This window comes from Grampus griseus (assembly GCF_964374135.1).
Source record: "Grampus griseus genome assembly, chromosome: 17".
NCBI lineage: Eukaryota > Metazoa > Chordata > Mammalia > Artiodactyla > Delphinidae > Grampus > Grampus griseus.
Window position 1 is genome coordinate 32,686,280 of NC_139011.1, and position 23,876 is coordinate 32,710,155.

Genomic DNA, 23,876 nt, shown 5'->3' on the forward strand with positions numbered 1-23,876 from the left:
TCATCCTTTTGCTGCTCATTGTGGTTATCATCTCACAGATTTTTAAAAAAATCTCTCTACTGGCTTATTTAAGTAATTTACTTTCCAATTGTGATTTTCTGTTTCCTATAGATTCTTACTTCTTTCCTTTTTAGAGAAGACCTTTAATATTTCCTTTAGGATATGTTTTTTATTGCTGTATTCTTTTAATTTTTGCTTGTCTGAGAAATTCTTTCTGTCTCCTTCTAAATGAAGATCTTGCTGGGTAGAATATTCTAGGTTGCAGATTTTTCCCTCAGGACTTTGAATATGTCTTGCTACTCCCTTCAGGCCTGCAACGTTTCTATAGAGAGATCAGCTGATTGCCTTATAGGGGTTCCCTTGTAATTAACTCTTTGTTTTTCTCTTGCTGCCTTTAGAATCCTCTCTTTAATATTTGCCAACTTAATTATACTATGTCTTGGTGTAGGTAAAGGAACCCTCTGTGCTTCCTGTACCTGGATATCTGTTTCCTTCTTTAGGTTTGGGATGTTTTAGCCATAATTTCTTCAAATACATTTTCAATCCCCTTTTGTCTTCTCCTTCTGGGATTCCTATTATGCATAGATTGGCATGCTTTGTATTATCCCATAGGTCTCCTGTGTTCTTTCATTTTTTTTTTTCATTTGGGTATCTGTCTGCTGTTCTAATTGGGTGATTTTCATTATTCTGTCTTCCAGATCATTTATTCGTTCTGCATTATTCATCATGCTATTCATTGCCTTTAGGTCAGCTTTTGTCTCTGCGAATGAATTTTCTAATTTTTCTTGGCTCCTCTATATTGTTTCTAGTTTGTTTGTTTGTTTTTACAGTAATCTGCATTTCTGTCAATAGCCTTTCTTAATTCCTTCAGTATTTTCATTACCTCCTTTGTGAACTCGGTGTCTATTAGACTGAAGAGGTTTGTTTCACTGTTTGTTCCTTCAGGGAAATTCTCTTGATCTTTCAATTGAGAGTGGTTCCTCTGCTTCTTCATTTTTTCCCCTTATATTTCTCCTACTCTGTGAGTTTAGGAGAAATAATTAACTACTGTGGTCTTGGAGGGTTATTTTTATGTGGGAGCATCCCTGTGTAGCCTGCGTGAGTTTAATATTTTTTGGTGCGAGGGCTGTTTTTAGTATGGATGCCTGCTGCCCCTTTCCTCAGTGTATGCTGGCCATTATCCCCTTAATAGGAGGTGTGACTGGTATTTTGGTGACCAGAACCTGCACTGGATATTGAGTGGGGCCTCCTCTTTGCTCTGTGGTTGTCACTGCCCTGTCACTGTCACTGCCCTGTCAGGGGCAGGGTCTGCTCCCTAGTTGTTGGAGTAGAAGCCCCCAATCCATTTCTGAGCCGTGTTTCTGAGCTTCAGTATGAGATAGGCAGGACTGGAGTGTACCCACTGGAAAGGAGCCCCTGGGTATTCCTCCGCTGGAGCTGTTGACCAGTGAGTGTGCGCTGTTGTGTCACCGTCTTATCTGTTGTGCAGGCTCACCAAGTACATTGTTGTTTGCACTGCCCTTGGCCCCACCCTCAACCTTGGGAATGCCAGCACTCGGCCCTAGCGTCCCTCAGGCGTCGTTTTCACAAGGCCGCCAGCACAGATCCACTGAAGTCAGGCTTTAGGACCACAGCAGTTGCGCGCCTGGACCCAATGTGGAAGGCTATGGAGGCAGCCCAGACCCTGGCCAAGCCCCCATGTGCACGTGCCCGCACAGTCCAGCCCACGGCTGCTAAGGCCAGACCTGTCCCAGTGGCAGAAGCACCCGTTGTGCGTTTGGATGTCCCACAGGCGCTGAATTTACAAAGCTGGTGGCACAGGTGTAAAACTGTGGCTCACGCAGTCGCTGGGAGAGATTTCAGCCCTGTTTCCTAAGTCACGTGACCCCTGGCACTCAGCTGTGGGTGCTGCTTTTAAAGTGTTCAACAGGGAGAAACAAGAAAGATGATGCAAAACGAAATGCCATGTTTTGGCTGTGGCATTGGATTCCAGGAAAGCGAGTAACCCGAAGGGAGGTAAGCCACGACAGTAAGGAGCAAGGTACTTACTGTAAGGAGGAAGAACATTGGAAAACAGATTGCCCTAGGCTGAATCATGAGAAGAAACACAGTAAGACGAGAGCCTCTCACATGGTAGAAAGAGAGGAACACTCTGATGAATGGAGAGGCCTGGGGCTCCCTTGGACTTGGTGCCTAATTCCCCACACCCGGAGCCCTGGGTAGAATTGCCAGTGGGGAATGAGCTGCAAGTTTGCTGGGATGAAGGAGAAGACTGATCATTATTCTGGGAAAAAGCTGGAAGATGGCCCCAAATTCTTGTGATGTTGATATGGTTCCTGGCAAGTCCACTGTGTTGAGACCTTCTCTGACTACCCTGCTGTGGACCACTTTGCTGGTGGTGACATGAGACAGACGGTTGCTATAGGTGTTATCAAAGCAGTGGACAAGAAGGCAGTTGGAGCTGGCAAGGTCACCAAGTCTGCCCAGAAAGCTCAGAAGGTTAAATGAATATTATATCCGCCACCCCAGTCTTAATCAGTGGTCAAAGATGGTCTCAGAACAGTTGGTCTCAACTGGCCATTTAAGTTTCATAGTAAAAGACTAGTTAATAACAACAATTCATCATAAAACCTTCAGAAAAAGGAGAATTTTTTGTGGACCATTTGTTTTGTGTGTGGCAGTTTTAAGTTATTAGTTTTTAAAATCAGTATCTTTTAATTGGTTAAGGCCCTCCTTAAGGAAATTATCCCCTGATTTGGATTAAGGCATTGGAATTACATTCATCCTGGAGACCACAATAGGAAAAACTGAGAAAATGGATACTAATTTAACTTGAGATAAGGCCTTGCCAGTTGCCCTGCTATGAATCAGTGGCTCCCAGTAGCAGGCTTAAATTAAGTCCCTTTGAAACACTGAATGGTAGGCCATTCCAGGTGTCTGCCCAGGTGATAGAATGTATAGATGCTTTAAAAGACCTAGCAGTTGCCAATGATGTTGAAACTTTGGGCACTATACTAATCTCTGTTCATGAGTTTGCCTCCAACAGGTCTGCCTATCTAACTGAAGTAGATGGGAATTTCATTGTAGCTGGAGAAGGGTCAACCAAGTTGTTTATTTTTGTCTAAATAAATAGCACAGGAATTTAGTATATGTACTAAGAACTGGAACCAAAACACCCAAGTTCAATTACAAATTAGACAACAAAGTGCTAACGGGCTTCATCAGGTTCAGATAGTTGTAGATATATAAAAGGACAGACTAAATATTCTAAGGAATGTTTGTCACCTCCGGAAGTAGCCAGAGTGGTCCTCGTCCTTTTCGCACAAGTTGGTGGAGTGGACATTGGCAGTCAGGAATTGTAATAGGAAAGAACCTTTGTATTCTATTACAAGTTAATCACTATAAGTATGTTGCCTATAAGCTTAGGTTATACATAGTGGCCCATCTCTGGGAACCCTGTCTCCCAGGTAATGAGCATTAAGCTAAAATAAACCTTTGTTTAGCTCACAGGAAACATCCTGACCAGGCCCACCTGTGAATGCCTGCAGGCAGGAAGAAATTAACACATCCCCTATGGAGGTGGACCAGAACCAGGAAATGTTTGACTTTACTCCCTCCTCTTTTAGTATAAAAGAAGCCTGAGTTCTAACTCAGGCACGATGGTTCTTTGGGGCACAAGTTCACCATCTTCTTGGTCTGCCAGCTTTTCGCTATTCCTTGCCCCAACAACTCATCTCTTGATTTCTTGGCCTGTTGTGTGGTGAGCAGTATGAGCTTGGACTTGGTAACACTGAGCCCAGGAAGTGCAAAATTCCAGAAGGGAGATTTAGGTTAGGTGCTAGAAAGGAGAGTCTGCTAGAGACCATGGAACGAGCTATATTCCCGAATTTATCTCTCCAGCCACTTGCAAGCAGAGGTTTGATGGCCACCTTTTAGGGTTTCTCTTAACGCTATGAGATTGTCCTAGGTAACCTCAAAGGCTCCTTCAAGGTTCTATGATTCCATCAGCCTTGTCCTTGGCCAAATGTATTAATTAGGACTTGTGACTTCATATAGCAGGCACCCAACTAACCAGAGCTTGAATGTATGGGCTCTCTTGGAAGAGCAGAGATGCAGCCGATCCTCAGTCGTAACGGAACCAGGAACGTGAAACCTGCAGGACTCTCTTCAGTTCATGCCTCCACTTTGGCTTTGCTGACTTTCTTCTCTTTCTTAATCCAATTTCCATCATATATCAGAAAACATAGCCACTGACAGCTCCTGGCCTTTTTTTTTCCCCCCATCTAATAGTTTCTGTCACTGGAGATGAACTGCCTCTTTGGTATCAAGGCAAAAAATAACACATCTTCACAGGCAAGGGTACAGACTGACCCATTTTAGGAGTCTGCACCCCCTATACCACCATCAGTTGAAGCCAGAAGCATGGGACTAGTTAGAAAATGGCAGGTCTCTTGGGAACACTATGGATAGATCAGAAAAGGAAGCATACTAAACAAAATAGTCCCCTACCGCAAAGCAAAATGACAGGAAGCTGGTGCTCGGGCATTAAGAACACCACAGGTTTAAAGTGTTTCTAACTGCACCGTATACAAACTATGAACATAAATTTTAGGACTCGGGAATCTTCCAAGTTGATAACCACAATCTTTCCGAGAATATCTGAAAGGGATATTCACTGTTAGTCTGTGTATTCGGCAACTGTAATGTGCTTAGTGCTGAGCTAGGTGCTATGCTGGGTACAGAGCTATAGACCATGGTTCCTATGTTCAAAGATCTAACAATTGAATGGGATTAGGACTGAGGAGCATTCTGAGAACCATTTTAAATATAATAGAGGATTATCCCTCACCAATGACTATTTATGAATAGTTCTCGCATCAAGTTTAAGTTAAAACTATCTTCTCAAGGAAAACCTCAATGGTTCAGAAATAGCTTAGGCTACAGAAATCTGTATTGTTTATTCATTTGTTCACTCATAAACACTTCGTATGAACTCATCTTTGCTTTAGACACGCTACTAAGTGGTAGAGTTACAGTTCCCTACCCTCAAATTTCTCAGCTGCTGTTCTCTCCGCCTGGAATATTCTTCACCTAACTCCCATCTCCCATTGCCACCATCACCTTGTATTTAACTCCTGTTCATTTTTATAGATATTAGCCTTCCTCGACTCTCTTGACTGGGTTAAAACACTGCTGTATATTCCCATAGCTTTTATCCCCTTTGGAAAGTTATCTTACTTGTAATTTTTTACCCAATGTGTGTCTTCCTTAGCAGAATGAAAGTCCCATGGGGATAGGGCCATGCTTTTTCTGTTCACTACAATGCCTAAAATAGTGTCTCAAAATAGCAAGGACTAAATATTCATTAATTTGGCAGGTATTTATGGAACGTCTATGTGTCCAGCATTGTTCTTATCACTGAGGATACAAAAGGGGGGAAAAACCCATATATGGTCCCTTCCTTGAAGGAGCTTATCAGTTAGTCAAAGTGTCGATTTAATGATGGAAGAATGTTTAACTCAAACTCCTCATTTCCCAGGTGAAGAAATGATTGCCAGAGAGACTAAGTGACTTAAGTCATATGAAGAATTTGAGTGCCGTAAGTTGTTTTTTTTGTTTTTTTATTCCCTCTTACACACTGCTTCTCAATACACATTTCACAAACCAAAGGTGGATGTATGAACTTCTGTTCATTCAGTCCATGGATGCTAGAGGATATTGAGGCATCATGAGCTGTGTGAGTGGAGACAAACATGCAGAGAATGTGATTTTTATGCCAAGAATGTTAAAGGTTAAGTCAGTACAGACAGCTTTCGTGATTTCTTGGCCAGTTCGCCCACAGCCCCCATGATAGTGACCATCATGTCCTTCATCTTTGCTTGTGGACCCTGGGTGTCTGGAGTTCCTGGGAAAGTGAAGGTGTTGGTGTCGATGCAGCCATGTGGTTAGGGTTTAGTCAGGAACTGCTACAGGAGAGCTCAGTCCTGAGCCAGGAATTGCAGGAAGGGACTAACATGGATCACTTCTGAGAAAGTGGAAGGGCTTTTCAGGAGAGGGCATATAAAAAAGGCAAGGAGATTTTTAGGAGTGTATGAACAGCAAATAGCTTGCTAGAGCAGAGAGTATATATTAAATCGTGAAAATATGGGATAGATATGGGGGACTGGGCTGGAATCGAGTCCTTGGAAATGAAAGAAAGGGCTGGTTCAAGGAATGGAGAGAGAACTAGGTTTGGATTTCAGTTGGATTTCTAATTAATCAAACTCGCTCTTAAATTTAGAGCCGGGGAGGACTTCCACTGGAACTCTGCTGGGGTTCCTTCTCGCAGTTTGAGGAACCACCCTAGAAGGGTATGGAGAGACCGTCTCCTCCACTCATACTCACGCGACAGAAGCCAGTCTCTGGACAGGGTGTTATATATCAGTTGCTCCATGTCAGGTTACCACGTGTGTGTCCCCAACTGAAAATGCACCCCACCCCAGTCCCCCACAAAGTTGAACTGACACATCAGTGGAAACACATAGCATAGTGCCAACTGTCACCCTCGCCATCTCCAAACAGGGAATGGCAGAGCCTGTGCGTGATTCTCTTTGACTGCTGTCAGTGGAGGTCACACTGACTCAGAAATCTCACTCGTTTAAATCTGAGTTGCTGAGTCATTTCGTCAGAAAGCACCTCAATTCTGCAATAATCTTTTTAAAAAGCAACCAATTTTAATGATGTGAGCCGAAATCCTTTGGCATTTAAAGTGCTCTACTGAGGGCTCTCTGCTGAGACTAGCGGTTTGCTTCTGTTATGGAGAGGCGGAAAAGATGATTTCATTGTCTTTAAATCACGTGCGGGCTCAGGGAATGAGCTGTAGCAGGCTTGGGAATGTGTGGGAAGAAGTCAGAAGGCCATGCATACAACGTCTGCAAAGAAAATGTTTTATTTAAAGTGTTAAATACCATCACGAGAATGAATTTGAGTTTTACATTAGTTGGTGTTCATTACAGGACTAATCTGCCCTTTTTTTTTTCCAGCTGGAATTCCCTTTACTTTTAAAACGTACTATGTACAGGGCAGCAATGGTCACTGGAATAGTGCTATTTACATGACTAAACCACAAGTCGAGGTGCAGACATGTGAAAATTAAAAAAAAAAAATACACCAACATTAAAATAAATACTGCATAATGACAGGTATGTACAAATATTCCATACAGTCATGTCCTTCTTATTAAAATTAGAAATAATTTATATAGGAATATGCACAAAAGATTATGTGACTGCGTCTTAGTATCAGGAAAATGGTAAACGTTTATTCTAAGGGAGAGTATAGACACTATAGGTCTAGTAAGTCAATTGTTGCTGGTACACAAGTGTCTAAATTATTTCCGTAAAGTTTTATTCGTTCTTTTCAACTTTACCTGGGTCCATCGTAGGTCTCAGAATGTCAAGACACAGTCTCGGTGTATTTCGTATTGCACCACATAAAGAGAAGGCATTTTTAGTGATACTCATTTTTAACTTTTGCACCGTATCAAGCATGATAGTTTTGAATGGTCAACACTGAACTTAAAAAGGAACACAAGAGAGCAATTTTTGTGCGTGGCCTTAAACAAATGGTATGTACGTGGATTTCAAAAGTTGTTGCAAGAAGTTAAAATCCATCTATAAGAATGTGTTATCAAAGTGCACAGAAAGAAACAAAGAAATATGGGTGGTTTATTACATTACTCGGTGACTTTTCTCCTAAGTCGGGGAACTTAAGAGAAATTTGACCTTGCAGCACCACCCAATGGTAATAACTGTCTGTAAAACCAAAGGCAGGGGTTTGATTTTGGGGATTCAGGTGTAGACTTTTGGTGATGGCATCAAAGAACTGCAAATAGGCAGACTGACTTTCTTTGAGTCACCTAAAAATTGGAGCTTTAAAATTATCTGTTGCAAATTTATGTTTGCTATATTTCTTTAGAAATATAATTTGTGAAAAATTGAATTTTACTATGGATAAATGAATTAATAAACAGTCTTGTGTTTCAGGGCTTCAAATTGTTAGCGTTTCTATTCACATAGTAAATGGAAATTGGCTAAAGGAATTGCTTCATGCTTTAATTAATTAGAAAACAAAACACAAAACCTAAGACCTTCTAAAAATAATACTTTAACCCCTGTATGAATAATGCTGGTGCTAAAAACAAATTTATTAGACATTACAATGGCCACATGATTTTAGGATTTTCCTGTAAACTGAACTTTGAAGATGAAAATAAAATTACCATGCACTGTACAATAAATTGCAAAAGTTCAAATATCTTCTTTATCAAATACATGCTGACTTGCTCTAATGTACTCCCAAGTCATGTTGCAAAATCCTTTTCAACATGCTTGAAATAAAGAAAGCTCTTAGTTTTTTCCCCGCCTTGAGAAACTCAGAGATTCAGAAGCATCTACAGCTCTGAATCAAACATGGGGTATAAGAGAGTATCAGGTCAAAAACTTGTAATTTTTTAGCATAATGTTCACTCTGGTAGGGAGAAAGAAAATAAAAGCTTAAAAGAGAGAGAGGAAGAAAAGTGAGATAGAGGAAGAAAGATGTGAACAATTTGCACATATTGAACTTTAATATTTGTATATTTAACATGGAAATAAATTGAATATGTTATACTTATTTGTCACATGAATTTTAAGTATTTTCTAGAAAGTATTTTCTTCTGTAATGTCTGCCAAAACACAGACTATGATTACTTTAAAGAATAAACATGGTGTGTCTTTGTATCACCCTGTTGCATTCTCTCCCTTTTTTAAAACCATGCACTAGTGAAATTTATTTTTAAAAATAATATAAATTGTTGAAAATGGCTGATTTTTATTTTTATTTTTTGCAAGTTGCAGCCCCAAGAAAATAATTTAAGTATTCAGCTAATCTGTGTCCATGCAAAAAAAAGTTTAATTTCATTCAGTACAGTGGAGCCACAGAATTTTGTTTTTCAGAGTCCAACTCATCTTGGCATTAGTGGGTACCATGCCTGCTGGAGCTCTGAAGTCTGCCACTGTTCACGCTGTCACACGACTGGCTGCTCCCGTCCAGAGGAGCGCTGACGTTTTCGTCCTGGACCAAGTCTTTGGTCTCCTGCTTTTCACCTGATGCTTCCTAGGACTTCATGCCTTGACTTGTAACATGGCTTAATGGCTGGATAGCTCCATTTCTGTGGCATCACAGGACTTTGGGGTCAGAGAAATGAAGAAAAAGGAATGATAAAAATATAAAGGTGCCATTGAAAAGGGCTTTTGTTGCATGAAACTGACTCTTTGAGATTAATCCATGGCTTCAGATTGGACCAAAACGTGAGTGTTATTGAACTCCAAACCTGATAGTTCGTCATAGCTCCGCTCTTTCACCTGAGGGCCTTCTTTAGGGCACAATGTGTGCAACTTCCTCTGAGAACACAGGATCGCTTTGTATCCCTAGAAACAGGCTCAGAAGACACAACATTAAGCATGCAGTGTTACCAGGGTTTGCGACCTGTGGGGTTTTTTTCTTTTTTTGTAACGCTGGTTGCTATGACAACAGTTTTACAGCTGCTATGAACGAGAGTAAGAAGGTCCAGTTGAACTTTCCAGAGATGATTGGGAAGCTCTTCTTGTCAGAGGGGCCAAGGTTGGATCTACTAGGGAGGAAGTGGGGAAAAGTTTGAACCAGCCAATCACCATATTGGACAGCTCCAGTTCATCTAAAAGTATCTGGGCCACTCCCATAAAGGATTTGTGATCCATGCGGCCATAGTCTCCCCAGACTATGATCTGTTGACAAAATTAAAAGAGCAATGTCAGTATAATCATGTATGTAAAAGCTTGTCAACTAAAATACATTCAGTTAGTGTGCTGACATCAAACATCAAGTTATGCAGTTGTATTTAATTACTGGGATAGTTGTCTTTGCTAGAATCCGAAGGTACGTTAGGAAAACTTTACAGGAGTGTTCAGATCATGAGCAATCAGGGAAGATGGGAGCTTATGTGTGATGGGGGTTTACGAGTCTACAGTCACTTTAAAGGAAACAACAGTGTGTATAGCTTTTTTTTTTCTTTCTCATATTCATTTCCATTATGGTTTATTACAGGATATTGAATATATCGATAGTTCCCTAGTGTGTATAGCTTTATAGCACTGGCCACTACTTTGAAGTTTCCCAAGAATTTCAGCTGTGAGGAGTGGAAAAGGATGTGATAAGAAAAGATGTTGGATACAAAGTCTGACTCCATGAAGACACTTTCTTAGGTAAGGAATATATAATTCAGTAAATACCTGTAAAACCTTTCCTTGGGGACTTTCTTCAAAAGATAATAGTTGCTGGTAGAGGGGTTCCAGCGTCTTTCTTGCCACTTTTGTTTTCCTTTTGGCTATGCAGACTCCATTATCTAATAGATATACCTTTACATATGGTGCTTGGGAAAGAAAACACAGAGGAGAGTTGGGAAAGAAAACACAGAGGAGAGTTAAGTGATGAGCTATGGTTACGGAACACCCAGCTTACAGGTAACATCTGCCACAACTTAATCTTAGGCTGGAAGAGCCAGCGGTCAAAAATCACTGGCCTTTCCACATTACGTCAAAATCATTAGCTAAACAATAGATAACTATCAGCCATTCAGGTAGTTTTAGGCAATGTTAACATAGCATCTGAGTTGATTACTATTTTGCCATCAACTGGTTATATGGATTTGAACAACCGCGTTAAAAAAAGGAGAAATGCTTCCAGTCCCTAACAATTTCAAGAAAGAGGTCTCGCTCAGTTTTTCATGTGTCTATACTTAAATCTAATTAAACGTGCTTGAAATTAGATTGTTTTACTCACCCATCCCCACAAATCATTGATCACTCAAAAGGGTTTATTTATTGATGGTGTGGGTACACAACAGGGGTGGGGTTTGATGTAATATGTTCAAATTAGCCAGAAAGAGGCAACTAATTATGACTACCACGGGTTCAAGTTTTTCTGACAGACTCTTCATAACATCTTCGTGCATGTACAAACTGCAGGATTCTTTCTAGCAGAGTCAGTTGACTAAGCGCCAAGACGTTTATGAACACAACCGTCTTAATCACCACCGCAAGGTTGTACAATAGTTAACAACATACGTTACAATTTGGAATTTCTGCAGGGACAGGGAAGCTAGAGATTCAAAATTACAGTTCAGTCAGTGGAGGTGCTGAGGTGAGAAACCAAGTTTCAGAATTGTTCTATACGTCAGATCCAGTGTTCTCTACATCTCTGCATCAGACATCTGGAATCTGTGGCATTCCCCATGGCTCGAAGCACCTTAGATTATGACATTTCGGTATGAAATATGTGACATCACAATAAAAACTTATAATGGTGCCTCTCTATATATTACAGGAAGTAAGAATCTTAGACTGTCTTTCACATATGGGCTTATGCTACTTTGGGAACCTGTAACTATTTTTATTCTAATTCCAGGACTCTAAGGATTCTTAAGGAGAATTTAGAAGCTCCAGATAAACTGAAGAATAACACAGAACACTAGCTAACAAGAACTTCTTATGTACGTGTCATACAAAATGAATGTGATAGGTTTTGTTTTGCAGTGGTTTCTACCATATATGTGTTTATCTTAACGACTTGTCTTATCCCCATCTGGCCACTCTCACTGGGTGCTCACTCAGGACAAACACACAAACTACCACTTAACTGTCTCATTTATTAGTATCCTTGATCATTTAAGAGCAAAGCTTCCAGTATCATTTATTAGTATCCTTGATCATTTAAGAGCAAAGCTTCCAGTATCTAATCAAAAACAGTCTCTGAATTGAAAAGTGTGGATTATGAACAATAATAGAAGAATCTCTTCTGTTCTTACCTGGCAGTGTCTTGGAACCTGGTTTTACAACAAGGCCACGGGCCCGAATGATTTCCACCTCCAGCTGTCCCTTTTTGTCCATCATGCCTACCTGAATGTCACCTAATGGCGTGTGAGGAAGAAACAAACAGTGAGAGAAATGTCTGTGCCAAAGACCTTGGTTTAATTGTTTCATCATTTCCTACATCTTTTCCTAAATTCAAATATATTTAAAAATTTATCAATGATACTTTACTTTAAAAAGCATACAAATTAAAATGGAAAAATTTAGTCAAAGTTTTTTGTTTAAATCTAAGATACTCATTCCTGATAATACTGTTAAAGATCCTATGAAATTAAAGAATGTGATTTTCAATAATCTAAAAGAAAAACAATGAATCACGTGACAAATTCTTACCCATGGCAGGTGTGGCCAGAGTCTGGCGCCCCACTAGCTGGGCAGGGCCAAGGCCATCCAGAAAATCACTGAATTGGCTATCAGAGGCCAAGCGGACACCAGGGAAAATCAGACTAAAAGTAAAATAACACACAGGATTAAACCCTCCACTCCTGTTTCCATCTAGCCCCCTTTCCGTGGCAGGAGCAGCTGGTCCCACTATTTTGCCACTTACATTAATTGGATCCCAACCTCCCCACTGCACCTCCATGGCTCTCCCTCCTTATCCTCTAGCAGCCCTCGTCCTGTATTGCAAGCCTCTGTTTATGTGCCTTTCTTTTCCTTGTCTGGAGGGCATGAACTGTGATTTCTATGTATAGCACTCAGTACACTTTGAGCACTTATTCCATGACAGGCATTAGCATACTGAATCTCTTAGCTGCACTATGACAGAGGTTCTATTATTTAACCCATTTTATCGATGAAGAAAGTCTTCAGATCAGATCATTCCCATCAACACCCAAACACTGCTATTTCTTCCACCTTAAAAAAATCCCTTTCCTAACCTTCTTCCCTCCCCAGCTACCACCCCGTTTCTCTCCTTGAAATCTTCAATTCCTTTCCTCTCATTCTCCTTTGAAAATCGAATCCGTTTTTCCTTGCTCTCTTCCTCAGTTTTTCTCCACTCCACCAAAATTTCTCTGATCAAGGTTACCTAACAGCCACAGTGGTAAATCCGACCGTTAATACTCCAGACTTGTCTAATTGAACATATTAGCCTCATTTGACCCAACTGATCCCTCCCTCTTCCTTGAAATACTTTCTCCACGTTGCTTCCTGGACTCTCTAGCCTCCTGGTTTTCCTCTTTGGCTATTCTTCCTCAGTCTCCTTTGCTAATTTTGCCACTAAATATAGGAGGCGCCATCTTTTGACTTCTTCTCTTCAAGCCATCATTTTCTCTTTCTGTATTGCTGCGACAGCCTTCTGAATGATCTCCCCATTGCCACCTTTCTCTCCACTCCCACAGCAATCAGAGTGATCTGTTAAAACTGAAGCCAGATAATGTCAGGCCTCTGCTCACAATCCTCCATTGGTTTCTCATCTCGATCTGGGTAAAAGCAAAGTCCTTGCAATGATGTATAAAGACAATACAGCCTGTCCACCCCTGCCCCCCATATCTTAATTCCTAGTTTTTTACTACTCCTGCCCTCATTCCCTGGTGCCGCCATTCCCACTACTGATGCCAGGTAAGCTCCAGCCTCAGCGTTGCTTCAGCCTGAAATGCTCTTCCTTCAGACATTCATGTGTTCACTAACTTCCTTCAGATTTTAAATCAAATGTGCCCTTTTCCCTGTCTAACCTACATAAAACCCTACCCTTAACCTCTGCCATCTCTTCTCTCACCTTTTTCTCCTTAGCACTTATACCACCTAATCTATTATATATTAAATATTATATATTTTCCTAATTTTTCTTTTATTTGAACAATTTTTCAAGTTTATTGTCCATCTTATCTGTTAGACTGTAAGTTTGATGAGGGTAGGGTTTTTTTATTTGTTCACTGATATATATCCAGCACTAGAACCATGCCTGAAATACTGTAAGTACTTGTTAAAATCAATCAATTAAAATGAATCTTAAAAAAATTACATAACTTGCCCAAGTTTCTATAGCACCAAAAAACAGATTAGAATTTAAGCCTATATGATTCTAAAGCCTATGGTCTAACCACCAACTGATTTTTGCTTCCTTGTATGACATATATCCCCAACTCATAGCAAAGTGCCTAGAACACTAGAAGGTATGGAAATATCTGTCAAATGAATTTATGAGTTTTCATCCCATTTCTCCAATAAGACTATAAACACCTGGAGCACAGGGGTCATAGTTTGAACATTTTTATATCCCTAACAGTGTCTAACGCAGTGCTTTGCAGTGATGAGTGCTCACTGCACATTTCTTTTTTACTTGATTCTCCATCTCTTTTAAGACTTCCTTGATTAACGTCAACTCTATTTCGTCCCCCAAGCTTAATTAATTCCCAAATATACAGTTAATCCGAACATTTTTAATGCTTGCATAAATATCCCATATAACCTTACTTATAAATGTATGGAAACCATATATATCTCATATTCATATAATTGTGTTAGACAAATGATCCCTAGGGCAAGTCATCAGCACTCTGCCAGCTGCTCCTGTGGCCTCACGTCTGTGAACTGACGACACATGTTTGCCTAAGCATCTGATGCTGCCATGGTGATGACAGATGAGGTCAGTAAACCCCACTTTCCTCTATTAATGTCCTTTACACACCCATCTACGATCTGCAGTTGCTAATTATTGTTAATTTGTTGGTGACAGGGCTGTACAATCTTGACAAATGCTTTAAAAATATCTCAGACACAGTGGAGTCAAGGGAAAGCTACATGATAACTACATAAAGGAAAGGCTCACCAACTTTGTGGCATTTCATTTTGGCTGTTACATTTATCTGAACTGTTTGTTCCTGGATGGAACTAAGTATGTATCGATATTCTATATTTTTTAGTAATAACTCTTAGAGCAAAGATTTAAAAAATTAGCATCGTACATGTGGCATAGGCACAAGTGCTTATTATTTCTGTGCTTTTATGTATTATTTCAAGGTAGGGCAAACTTCTATTTGTGACAGTCACATTTTAGCATCTTGCCCTTAAATTGAAACACTTTATCCCCAAACCTATTTCCATTGATATACAAAGCCAGATATGTCACATTTCTCAGTGGCAGGGAAGCAAAAGTTTTCTTCACAGCAAATCAGCCAGTGAAAGTTAAAATGGTGCTATAGGGCATGTGAGTTAGCTTTGGTGAAAGCACAGAGAGTGAGGTAGAGAAGAAGGTCTCCAGCAAGGCATGGAGACCACGGCCCAGCCAGCCATCACTCACTTTCCTTCTGAGCTATAGCTGTTCATGCTGCCATCTGTAGATTCTCGGCTTGCCTGTCGAGTCATCCAGTTCCTCATTTCCACAGCCAAGCCTGTTTCTGTACTTCTCTGCACGGTGCTCCGTAGCTTTTTACCACTGGCTTCTGCACGGACAGAAAATAAAAGGGGTGATAGTTTTGTCATCATCATCTGGTAACAAAGAATAGCAGCCAATGCTTTGAGGTCCTCAGATGAAGAACCTGCATAAATACAAAATGCTTTTATGAAGGAGACAGAGAGAAAAGGTATTCCAAATCACGTCTTGTTGAGGGATGAAAACTTTCTAAAAAATCTTCAAGAAGCACAAAATACCATTGTTTTATTTTCCTTTAAAACAGTGTTCAAATTGGTAACAAAAGGAACAAAGAGGTTCAAGCTATGTAAAATAAGCTTTATTTTCATTGTAATATTTAAATCAAGATTAATTTACGCCTTTTTCTTTTTTCTTTCTTTTTGTCATAGTCAAAGAAGTAGGCCTTCACATTATTTCCAAAGAATAGGTGGTGAGTAATCCTCAATTCTAGCTTTAACTTTCACACAAAAACCTGTTTTTCCAGGGTGATCAGTATTAGAAAGCAAAGAAAGCTACACTAAGGAGATAGCCTCGCCTGGTAACACTTTCACATCTGTTCGTCACTTTCAGAGAGGTTCTCATAAGGAATGCAAAACCCAGCAATGCCATGTGAAAAAAGAGCTTTTAAATTTTTGGTCATGGATAGTCATGTTCTTAAGGATCTTCAACAGTCTGAATAGGAGGTTTGCTTATGGAAGCCAATTAGAAGACCAAACAGGAAACTGAGTCAAGTACCACGGAGGTGACAGAGGTGCGAAGTGCCATCTGCAGAGGTCAGGGAGGAAGAGCATCACAGAGGGAGCTGGGACGTGAGCTGGGCTTGAAAAATGGGCAGATGGGGATCCAAGAAACAGCCCCAGTTATCAAAGGCCTTGCATGTTGGAATGTGGAGCTGAGAGATGACTGAAGCTGCAGCAACAGGGGGATGGTTCAAATTACTTGTATTAATTTACTTCCTGTCAGGTCTAAATATTTATCCACATTGACTATTCATATCATTAGTATTCTGGGATATGGTAAGCTCTTGTAGTGTCTGGTATTAATAATTTCATTTTAGATCAATAAATATTTGGTGATATTGACAGTAACTTGTGGAAATCCTTTCCATCAAACCTCTTATAATATCTGCTCACCATTTTGAAACACTGCTTTAAATTTCATCTCTTCTCCACTTCCAACTTTAATGTACATCAAAATGCTTTAAAAAGTATATATAAAATATGTTATCACTGATCTACAACTCAGTTCCCTAATCTGAGCCTATTTTAGATAATTGATAGTAAAACATGTTGTACTGATATGAACTACTGAGAGGAGCTAAAGCATCCCCCACTGATGACGGAAGGCTCTTCCTTCCAGAGAAATGGTTAGTTAATACATGTAAAAAGTGAGAAAACTTTAAAATTACCAATTGGCAACCTCCAGTGGAATAAGTGATTCAAATAAGGCACATCAACGGATGCTAATGCCATTAGATAAAAGGATATTCATATGAGCCAAAAAAAATCATCCCACAAATTAGTTCTAATTGTTAAAGGAAAACACGTACTTTACTACTGGGAAACCTGGCTATTGCCATCTTAATCAGGTGAGCAAACTTAGCACTAATAGTGGGGCAATCACCGTAGCACCTATCAAGTTGTTCTAGACAAAAGTACACAACCTGTTTCTAATCAGGTGTTTGCAACCAACTTCTAAGTTGGTTTCTAAAAACATTTCTAACAAGTTTCTAAAACTTTTGTAAGGTTTCAAAAATAGAGAGGATAGAATAACAAGATAAAGGATACACACACACAAAATCAGACAAACCCAGAGTATGGGATTTTGTTCAAGAGAATTGACCTAGTCTCTTAAAGTTAATATCATGAAAACAAACTAACAAGGTGGGGGAATTGTTCCAGCTTTAAAAATATCACAGGGATGTAACTATTAAATGCTTTAAGTATACTTTGACTGGTTTCTTTTCAAGAAAAATAACAACAAAAAAAGAAACCCTAAAAGCAAAACACTAAAAGCAATGTTAGGACAAGTAGGGAAAACATGAATATGAATTGAGTATTAGATGGGATAAGAAAATTGTTAATTTCCTTAGGTAGATAGTGGCATATGTTATAAAAAATTTCCTTATCATTAGGAGATACATACGCTGAAGTATTTAGACAGGAAATGTTATATTGTTTGCAACTTACTTTCGAACAGTATAGCAAAAAATACACATATACTTAAAGAGGATGAAATAACAACAACAATAACAAAAAGGATGGGGATGAAGAGTAGACCTTGATAGCCATACATTCAATATTTATGATTTCATTTGAGAGTGATCCCCAAATGGCCACATTAAACTGAATGAAGTAAGTCAGACAGAGAAAAACAAATATCATATGATATCGCTTATATGTGGAATCTAAAAAAATGGTACAAATGAACTTAGTTACAAAACAGAAATAGAGTCACTGATGTAGAAAACAAACTTATGGTTACCAGGGAATAAAGGGTGGGGGAGGGATAAATTGGGAGATTGGGAATGACATATAGACACTACTATGTATAAAATGGGTAACTAATAAGAACCTACTGTATAGCACAGGGTACTCTACTCAGTACTCTAATGATCTATATGGAAAATAAATCTAAAAAAGAGTGGATATATGTATATGTATAACTGATTCACTTTGCTGTACAGCAGAAACTAACACAACATTGTAAATCAACTATACTCCAAAAAAAATTAATAAAAAAAAAAGTAGTAAAATTTTGTCCAGGTGTGAGCTGGAATCATGAAAGGTGCTGGGCTGGTGTGAGGGAGCCAGGCCAATGGCTGAGTCCAGGCCTCTCCGTGTAGCTTTACCGTTCGCTTCCTGTGAAGAGTGCCTATGAAGCATGAAAAACCACCACCAAGTGAGATACACAACTTCAGTAACGTTTGAAAATGCAGAATGAGGATAAGTACAGAAAACATGACTTCCTAAAGGTCTCAGGACATGGCCTTTGCAGTGTCAAAAATCTACTGGTTTTCATTTAATGCCTGACTCTTTATCACAGCAAAAGTGACTTGAAAATCTGCTATTACAGGCTGATGAGAACTAGTGACCATTTGGCAAAGAATAACAATACAACGAGCATGTAATCCTTTTGTTTACAGATTGCTTTTTACATGTGTCCTCTACAGAACAACTCTCCTAATCCCCATTTTACAGATCCAGTATCCAAGGGCCCCAGCGGGTTACACAATTCCCTGAAGCCAAACAAAAAATGACAGAACCAGAGTTTATACACAGTTCCCCGACTCCAAGTTCTCTGCTATTCACTATTTTGTTGTCAGAATATAACCAATGGGTAGCTTGGACAGCTGTCCATGGAGATGATACTAAGCTAACTCTATGAGTACATGTGGAAGGCCCTGCTAGAAGCAGCTGGTGGGGTGGAAAGAGCAGAGAATAGTGAAGAGGTCAGGCCCTGGTGTCCAACTGTTTCTCTTAGAATCCCTACTCTATCATGTACTAGCTGGGTGACATGAAGCACGTTACCTTCTCTGTGACTCAGCTTTCTCAGACTGTGAAATGGCAATGATAATAGTAATGCCTACCTGATATAATTTTTGTGACAGTTAAGGAAAATAATATATTTAAAGTGCTTAGGATAGTGCCTGCTATATAGAAAATCTTCAATTAATGGTACTGTTATTTCTACCAGAAAGGAAATCAGAAAACATGTATTCTAGGCCGATCTTTATCACTGACTAGCTGGCTCTATGGCCTTCTCTGAGTCATATCCCTCTCCGAGTTTCAGGTTCCTCATTTATGGAAAAAAACAAAGGAGGGGGCTTCCCTGGTGGCGCAGTGGTTGAGAGTCCTCCTGCCGATGCAGGGGACACGGGTTCGTGCCCCGGTCCGGGAAGATCCCACATGCCGCGGAGTGGCTGGGCCCGTGAGCCATGGCCGCTGAGCCTGCGCATCCGGAGCCTGTGCCCCGCAACGGGAGAGGCCACAACAGTGAGAGGCCCGCATACCGCAAAAACAAACAAACAAACAAAAGAACAAAGGAGGGGGAGGGTGCCAGAAGATCTCTGATCTCTTTTAGCTCTAAAGTCTATGAGTTTGTGTCATTAATGAATGACCAAGACCATGATTAATAGCATATATTGAGGAGATAAGGCTACTCCCTGTCATCTGATGGAATCAAAGAATTCTAGGCATATGCTGAGCATTTATAATAGATTTTTTTTTTTTTCCGGTACGCGGGCCTCTCACTGTTGTGACCTCTCCCATTGCGGAGCACAGGCTCCGGACGCGCAGGCTCAGTGGCCATGGCTCACGGGCCCAGCCGCTCCGCGGCATGTGGAATCTTCCCGGACCAGGGCACGAACCCGTGTCCCCTGCATCGGCAGGCGCACTCTCAACCACTGTGCCACCAGGGAAGCACTATAATAGCTTTTTAAAATATGTCTTTTAAATATACTTTTATCTGATATATTTATAGACTTATTTAAAAAGTATGTATTTTTCTTTTTTTTTAACATCTTTATTGGAGTACAATTGCTTTACAATGGTGTGTTAGTTTCTGCTTTATAACAAAGTGAATCAGCTCTACGTATACATACATCCCCATATCTCCTCCCTCTTGCATCTCCTTCCCACCCTCCCTATCCCACCCCTCTAGGTGGACACAAAGCACGGAGCTGATCTCCCTATGCTATGTGGCTGCTTCCCACTAGCTATCTATTTTGAAGTATGTATTTTTCAATACCACAAATCCTTTGCATCACATTCACAATAAAAGTAATTTAACCTAAACAGAATTCATTATGGTGATTCACATTTAATGTTTTGAATGCTGTCATGTTATTCAACCTAAAAACTGAATCTATATAACAGAATGCCTATATAAAGTATAGTAGGCAGAATTCTAAGATGGCCCCCATGACTATGTTACTTTACATGGCAAGAGGGATTTTGCAAACATAATTAAGGTTACTAACCAGTTGACCTAAAGAGAGAAAGATTATCTCGGTGGGCCTAACACATCCACATGAAAACTTTAAAAGCAGAGTGCTTTCTCTGGCTGGTTCCAGAAAAGTCAATCAGGGAGATCTGAAACACAAGAAGGATTTGGTGTACCTTTCCTGGCTTGAAGATGGAGGGGACCATGTGGGAAGGACCTGAGAGCAGCCGTCAGCAATGCCTAGTTGACAGGCAGCAAAAAACTGGATTCTTCCAACAGCCTGAATGATCCTGGAAGCTGACTTTCCCCCAGAGCCTCCGGACAAGAACTCAGCCCAGCCTACACCCTGATTTCAGCCATGCAATACCCTAAGGAGGATCCCAGTCATGGCCTGTCAGACATGTGTCCTACAGAACTGTGAACTAATAAATGGGTGTTGTTTTAAGCTGGTAAAAATTTGTGATAATTATCAAGCAACAACAGGTAATTCTTTAGATTATTTTTTTAATGGGAGATCTATAAAAATAACCTGTTGTGACCACAGGAGTAGAACAACTGAAATTATCTGTAAGAACTCAACAGCGATGATAAGAAAAAGTATATATTTTAAAAAGTATATATACCTATATACACTACATACATATCATATATTTATATATATGATATGTGTGTGTGTATAAAGATGTTTAAAAATACTCAGGTAGCAAACGACAAAACTAAGGCCCAGATTACGTTGTTGCAGAGTTCTTAAACCACTCATTCTGGTGTGGTATTTTAAGCCGAAGTATATTTGGAGAAGGTGCCTGTAGGTAAAAATCAACTTTTGAATTACAAAAGGTCACAAGCATAAAGCAACACAGGAGGTGTCCTTGTTATTCTGCTCTACTTAGTCTGATGACTCATTTGCTTGGCACCCTCTAAATTCAAAGAAAGCCACTTGAGTAAATAAACAACCAAAGTGTCAGTTTCCCGTAACAATGCTGAAAACCACAAAACCCTCTGAGTGACTTGACAGCAAAAATCAAAAAGTCCTCCAAATGTAAAATAGATAGCTAGTGGGAAGCAGCCGCACAGCACAGGGAGATCAGCTCGGTGCTTTGTGACCACCTAGAGGGGTGGGGTAGGGAGGGTGGGAGGGAGGGAGATGCAAGAGGGAAGAGATATGGGAACATATTTATATGTATAACTGATTCACTTTGTTATAAAGCAGAAACTAACACACCATTGTAAAGCAATTATACTCCAATAAAGAGGTTAAAAAAAAAAGGTCCTCTCTGCTACTGATTGGAAAACTCTCCTAAGCCCCAAGGTGAGACTCACAATTAAATGCCTAACTTAATGTCAGGGCGACCTCTTTCCAAATCTTGGGTCCACAGAGCCCATTCCCGCTTGCTCTCACCTGGAAAGTCTCATCCCCTTTTGCAGACAGACTCACTTTAGACTCAAGATTTTCTTGATGTTAATATGGGAAGTGATTTATGGAAACAGGCTGAAGACAGGTTGGTAGATTCTGAAAAATGACTTCCCATCAGCAGATATTACATCTGGACATAAAGAGGTTGGTTTATTTACCTATTTGGTCCTGCAAGACCTCAATATGGGGACACTCATGAGTAGATTACTGTAGTTGTGTATAAAAGCTTGTGCACTTATGTTTGTCGGGGCTTCTTACTATAATAAACATAATTCAAATCTCAGAAAGTTTAAACAAAATACGGACAAATATCTGACAATTTCTTTTGGGCTAATCCAGGATTGGCATTTACAATTAAAATAAATAGAAATTAACAGTTGATTTCCAAAATTGTTTCAGAGTTTAACACAAATCCATTCATTCCAACAGCTTTGTCACAGCTATTATGAAGTAGTAAGTGAGCTACAAGGAGAGGTCACAATTATGGTAGACATTAGGGCTGTCTAAATATATTCACATTTCCCTCATTTATGAAGTTCAGTGCGGTCATGTGACTTGCTTGGCCAATGAAATGTGAGCAAAACTGGTCTGTGTAACTTTAGGGTAGAAGCTTCAAATCCAACAATGTGTAAAAAGAATTACACACCATGATGAAATGGGATTTATCCCAGTTATACAATGCTGTTTCAACTTTCAAAAGTCAACTAATGTAATGCATCACATCAACAGGCTAGAAAAGAAAAATCACATGATGGTATCAACAGGTGCAGAAAAAGCATTCAACAAAATCCAACACCTATTCATCATATAAACGCTCAGTAAAGTAGGAATAGAGAAGGGCTTCCTCAACTTGATAAAGAATATCTACAAAAAACTTACAGCTAACATCATACTTAATAGTGAGAAACTTGAAGCTTTCCCACCAAGATCAGATACAAAGCAAGAATTTTCCTTTTTTACCACTCCTTTTAACATCATACCGAAAGTTCTAGCTAATGCAATAAAACAATAAAAGGAAATAAAAGGTATAGAGATTGAGAAGAAAGAAAGAAAACTCTCTTTGTTCACGGGCAGCATGATTGTCTATGTAGAAAATCTGAAAGAATCGACATAAAAACTCCTGGAACTAGTAAGTGATTACAGCAAGGTTGCCAAATAGAAGGTTAATATACAAAAGTCAATTGCTTTCCTATATGCCAGCATGAACAGGTGGAATTTGAAATTAAAAACACAATATCATTTACATTAGCATCCAAAATATGAACTACTTAGGTATAAATCTAACAAAATATGTACAAGACCTATATGAGGAAAACTACAAAACTCTGATGAATAAAATCAAAGAAGAACTAAATAAATGGAGAGCTATTCCATATTCATGGATAGGAAGACTCAATATTGTTGATATGTCAGGTCTTCCCAACTTGATCTATAGATTCAATGCAATCCCGATCAAAATGCCAGCAAGTTATTTTGTAGATATTGACAAACTGATTATAAAGTTTAAATGGAGAGGCAAAAGACCCAGAATCACCAACACAATATTGAAGGAGAAGAATAAAGTTGGAAGATTGATACTACCCAACTTCAAGAGTTACTATAAAGCTACAGTAATCAGGACAGTGGTACTGGTGAAAGAATAGACAAGTAGATCAATGGAACAGAAATACAGAACCCAGAAATAGACCCACATAAAAATAGTCAACTGATATTTGACAAAGGAGCAAAGGCAATACAATGGAGCAGAGACAGTCTCTTCAACAAATGGTGCTGGAACAACTGGATATTCACATGCAAAAAAAAAAAAAGAAAGAAAGAAAAAAAAGAATCTAGATACAGACCTTAAACCCTTCACAAAAATTAACTCAAAATGAATCACAGACCTAAATGTAAAATGTAAAACTATAACACTCCTGGAAAATCTAGATGACCTTGAGTATGGTGATGACTTTTTAGATACAACACCAACAGCATGATCCATGAAATACAGAATCGATAAGCTGGGCTTCATTAAAATTAAGAAGTTCTGCCCTGCAAAAAATCCTGCCAGGAGAATGAGAAGATAAGCCACAGGCTGGAAGAAAATATTTGCAAAAGACATATCCAATAATGGACTGTTATCCAAAATATACAAAGAACTCTTAAAACTCAACAATAAGAAAACAGACAACCTGATTATAAGATGGGCCAAACACCCTAACAGGTACCTCACCAAATAAGATAGTACATAGGTGGCAAA

At 39.5% G+C, this 23,876-nt stretch overlaps 1 protein-coding gene and 2 long non-coding RNA genes across 31 annotated transcripts in view; 2 read left to right on the forward strand and 1 right to left on the reverse strand.

The window, feature by feature from the left end:
- LOC309835507 overlaps window positions 1-7,175 on the forward strand; it is a 56,242-nt gene extending 49,067 nt beyond the window's left edge. Inside the window, exons 3-4 of the long non-coding RNA XR_014298011.1 lie at window positions 5,540-5,599; window positions 7,023-7,175. This is a non-coding gene — a long non-coding RNA (uncharacterized lncRNA). The remainder of the gene's footprint in view (window positions 1-5,539; window positions 5,600-7,022) is intronic.
- A 2,051-nt stretch (window positions 7,176-9,226) lies between these two features.
- LOC309835506 lies at window positions 9,227-12,105 on the forward strand. The gene is made up of 4 exons (XR_014298010.1): window positions 9,227-9,329; window positions 10,105-10,262; window positions 11,464-11,548; window positions 11,871-12,105. It is a non-coding gene; the product is annotated as an uncharacterized lncRNA (long non-coding RNA).
- Window positions 9,317-23,876, reverse strand: part of RIMS2 (regulating synaptic membrane exocytosis 2) — a gene marked incomplete at its 5' end in the record, with an annotated part of 569,746 nt that continues 555,186 nt past the window's right edge. For all 29 annotated transcript variants that reach the window (XM_082675015.1, XM_082675035.1, XM_082675011.1 and 26 more), the window contains 5 exons: window positions 9,317-9,785; window positions 10,290-10,429; window positions 11,864-11,965; window positions 12,261-12,373; window positions 15,169-15,310. In XM_082675015.1, the coding sequence (XP_082531141.1) occupies window positions 9,567-9,785; window positions 10,290-10,429; window positions 11,864-11,965; window positions 12,261-12,373; window positions 15,169-15,310 (716 nt within the window). In that variant the 3' untranslated portion in view covers window positions 9,317-9,566. The remainder of the gene's footprint in view (window positions 9,786-10,289; window positions 10,430-11,863; window positions 11,966-12,260; window positions 12,374-15,168; window positions 15,311-23,876) is intronic.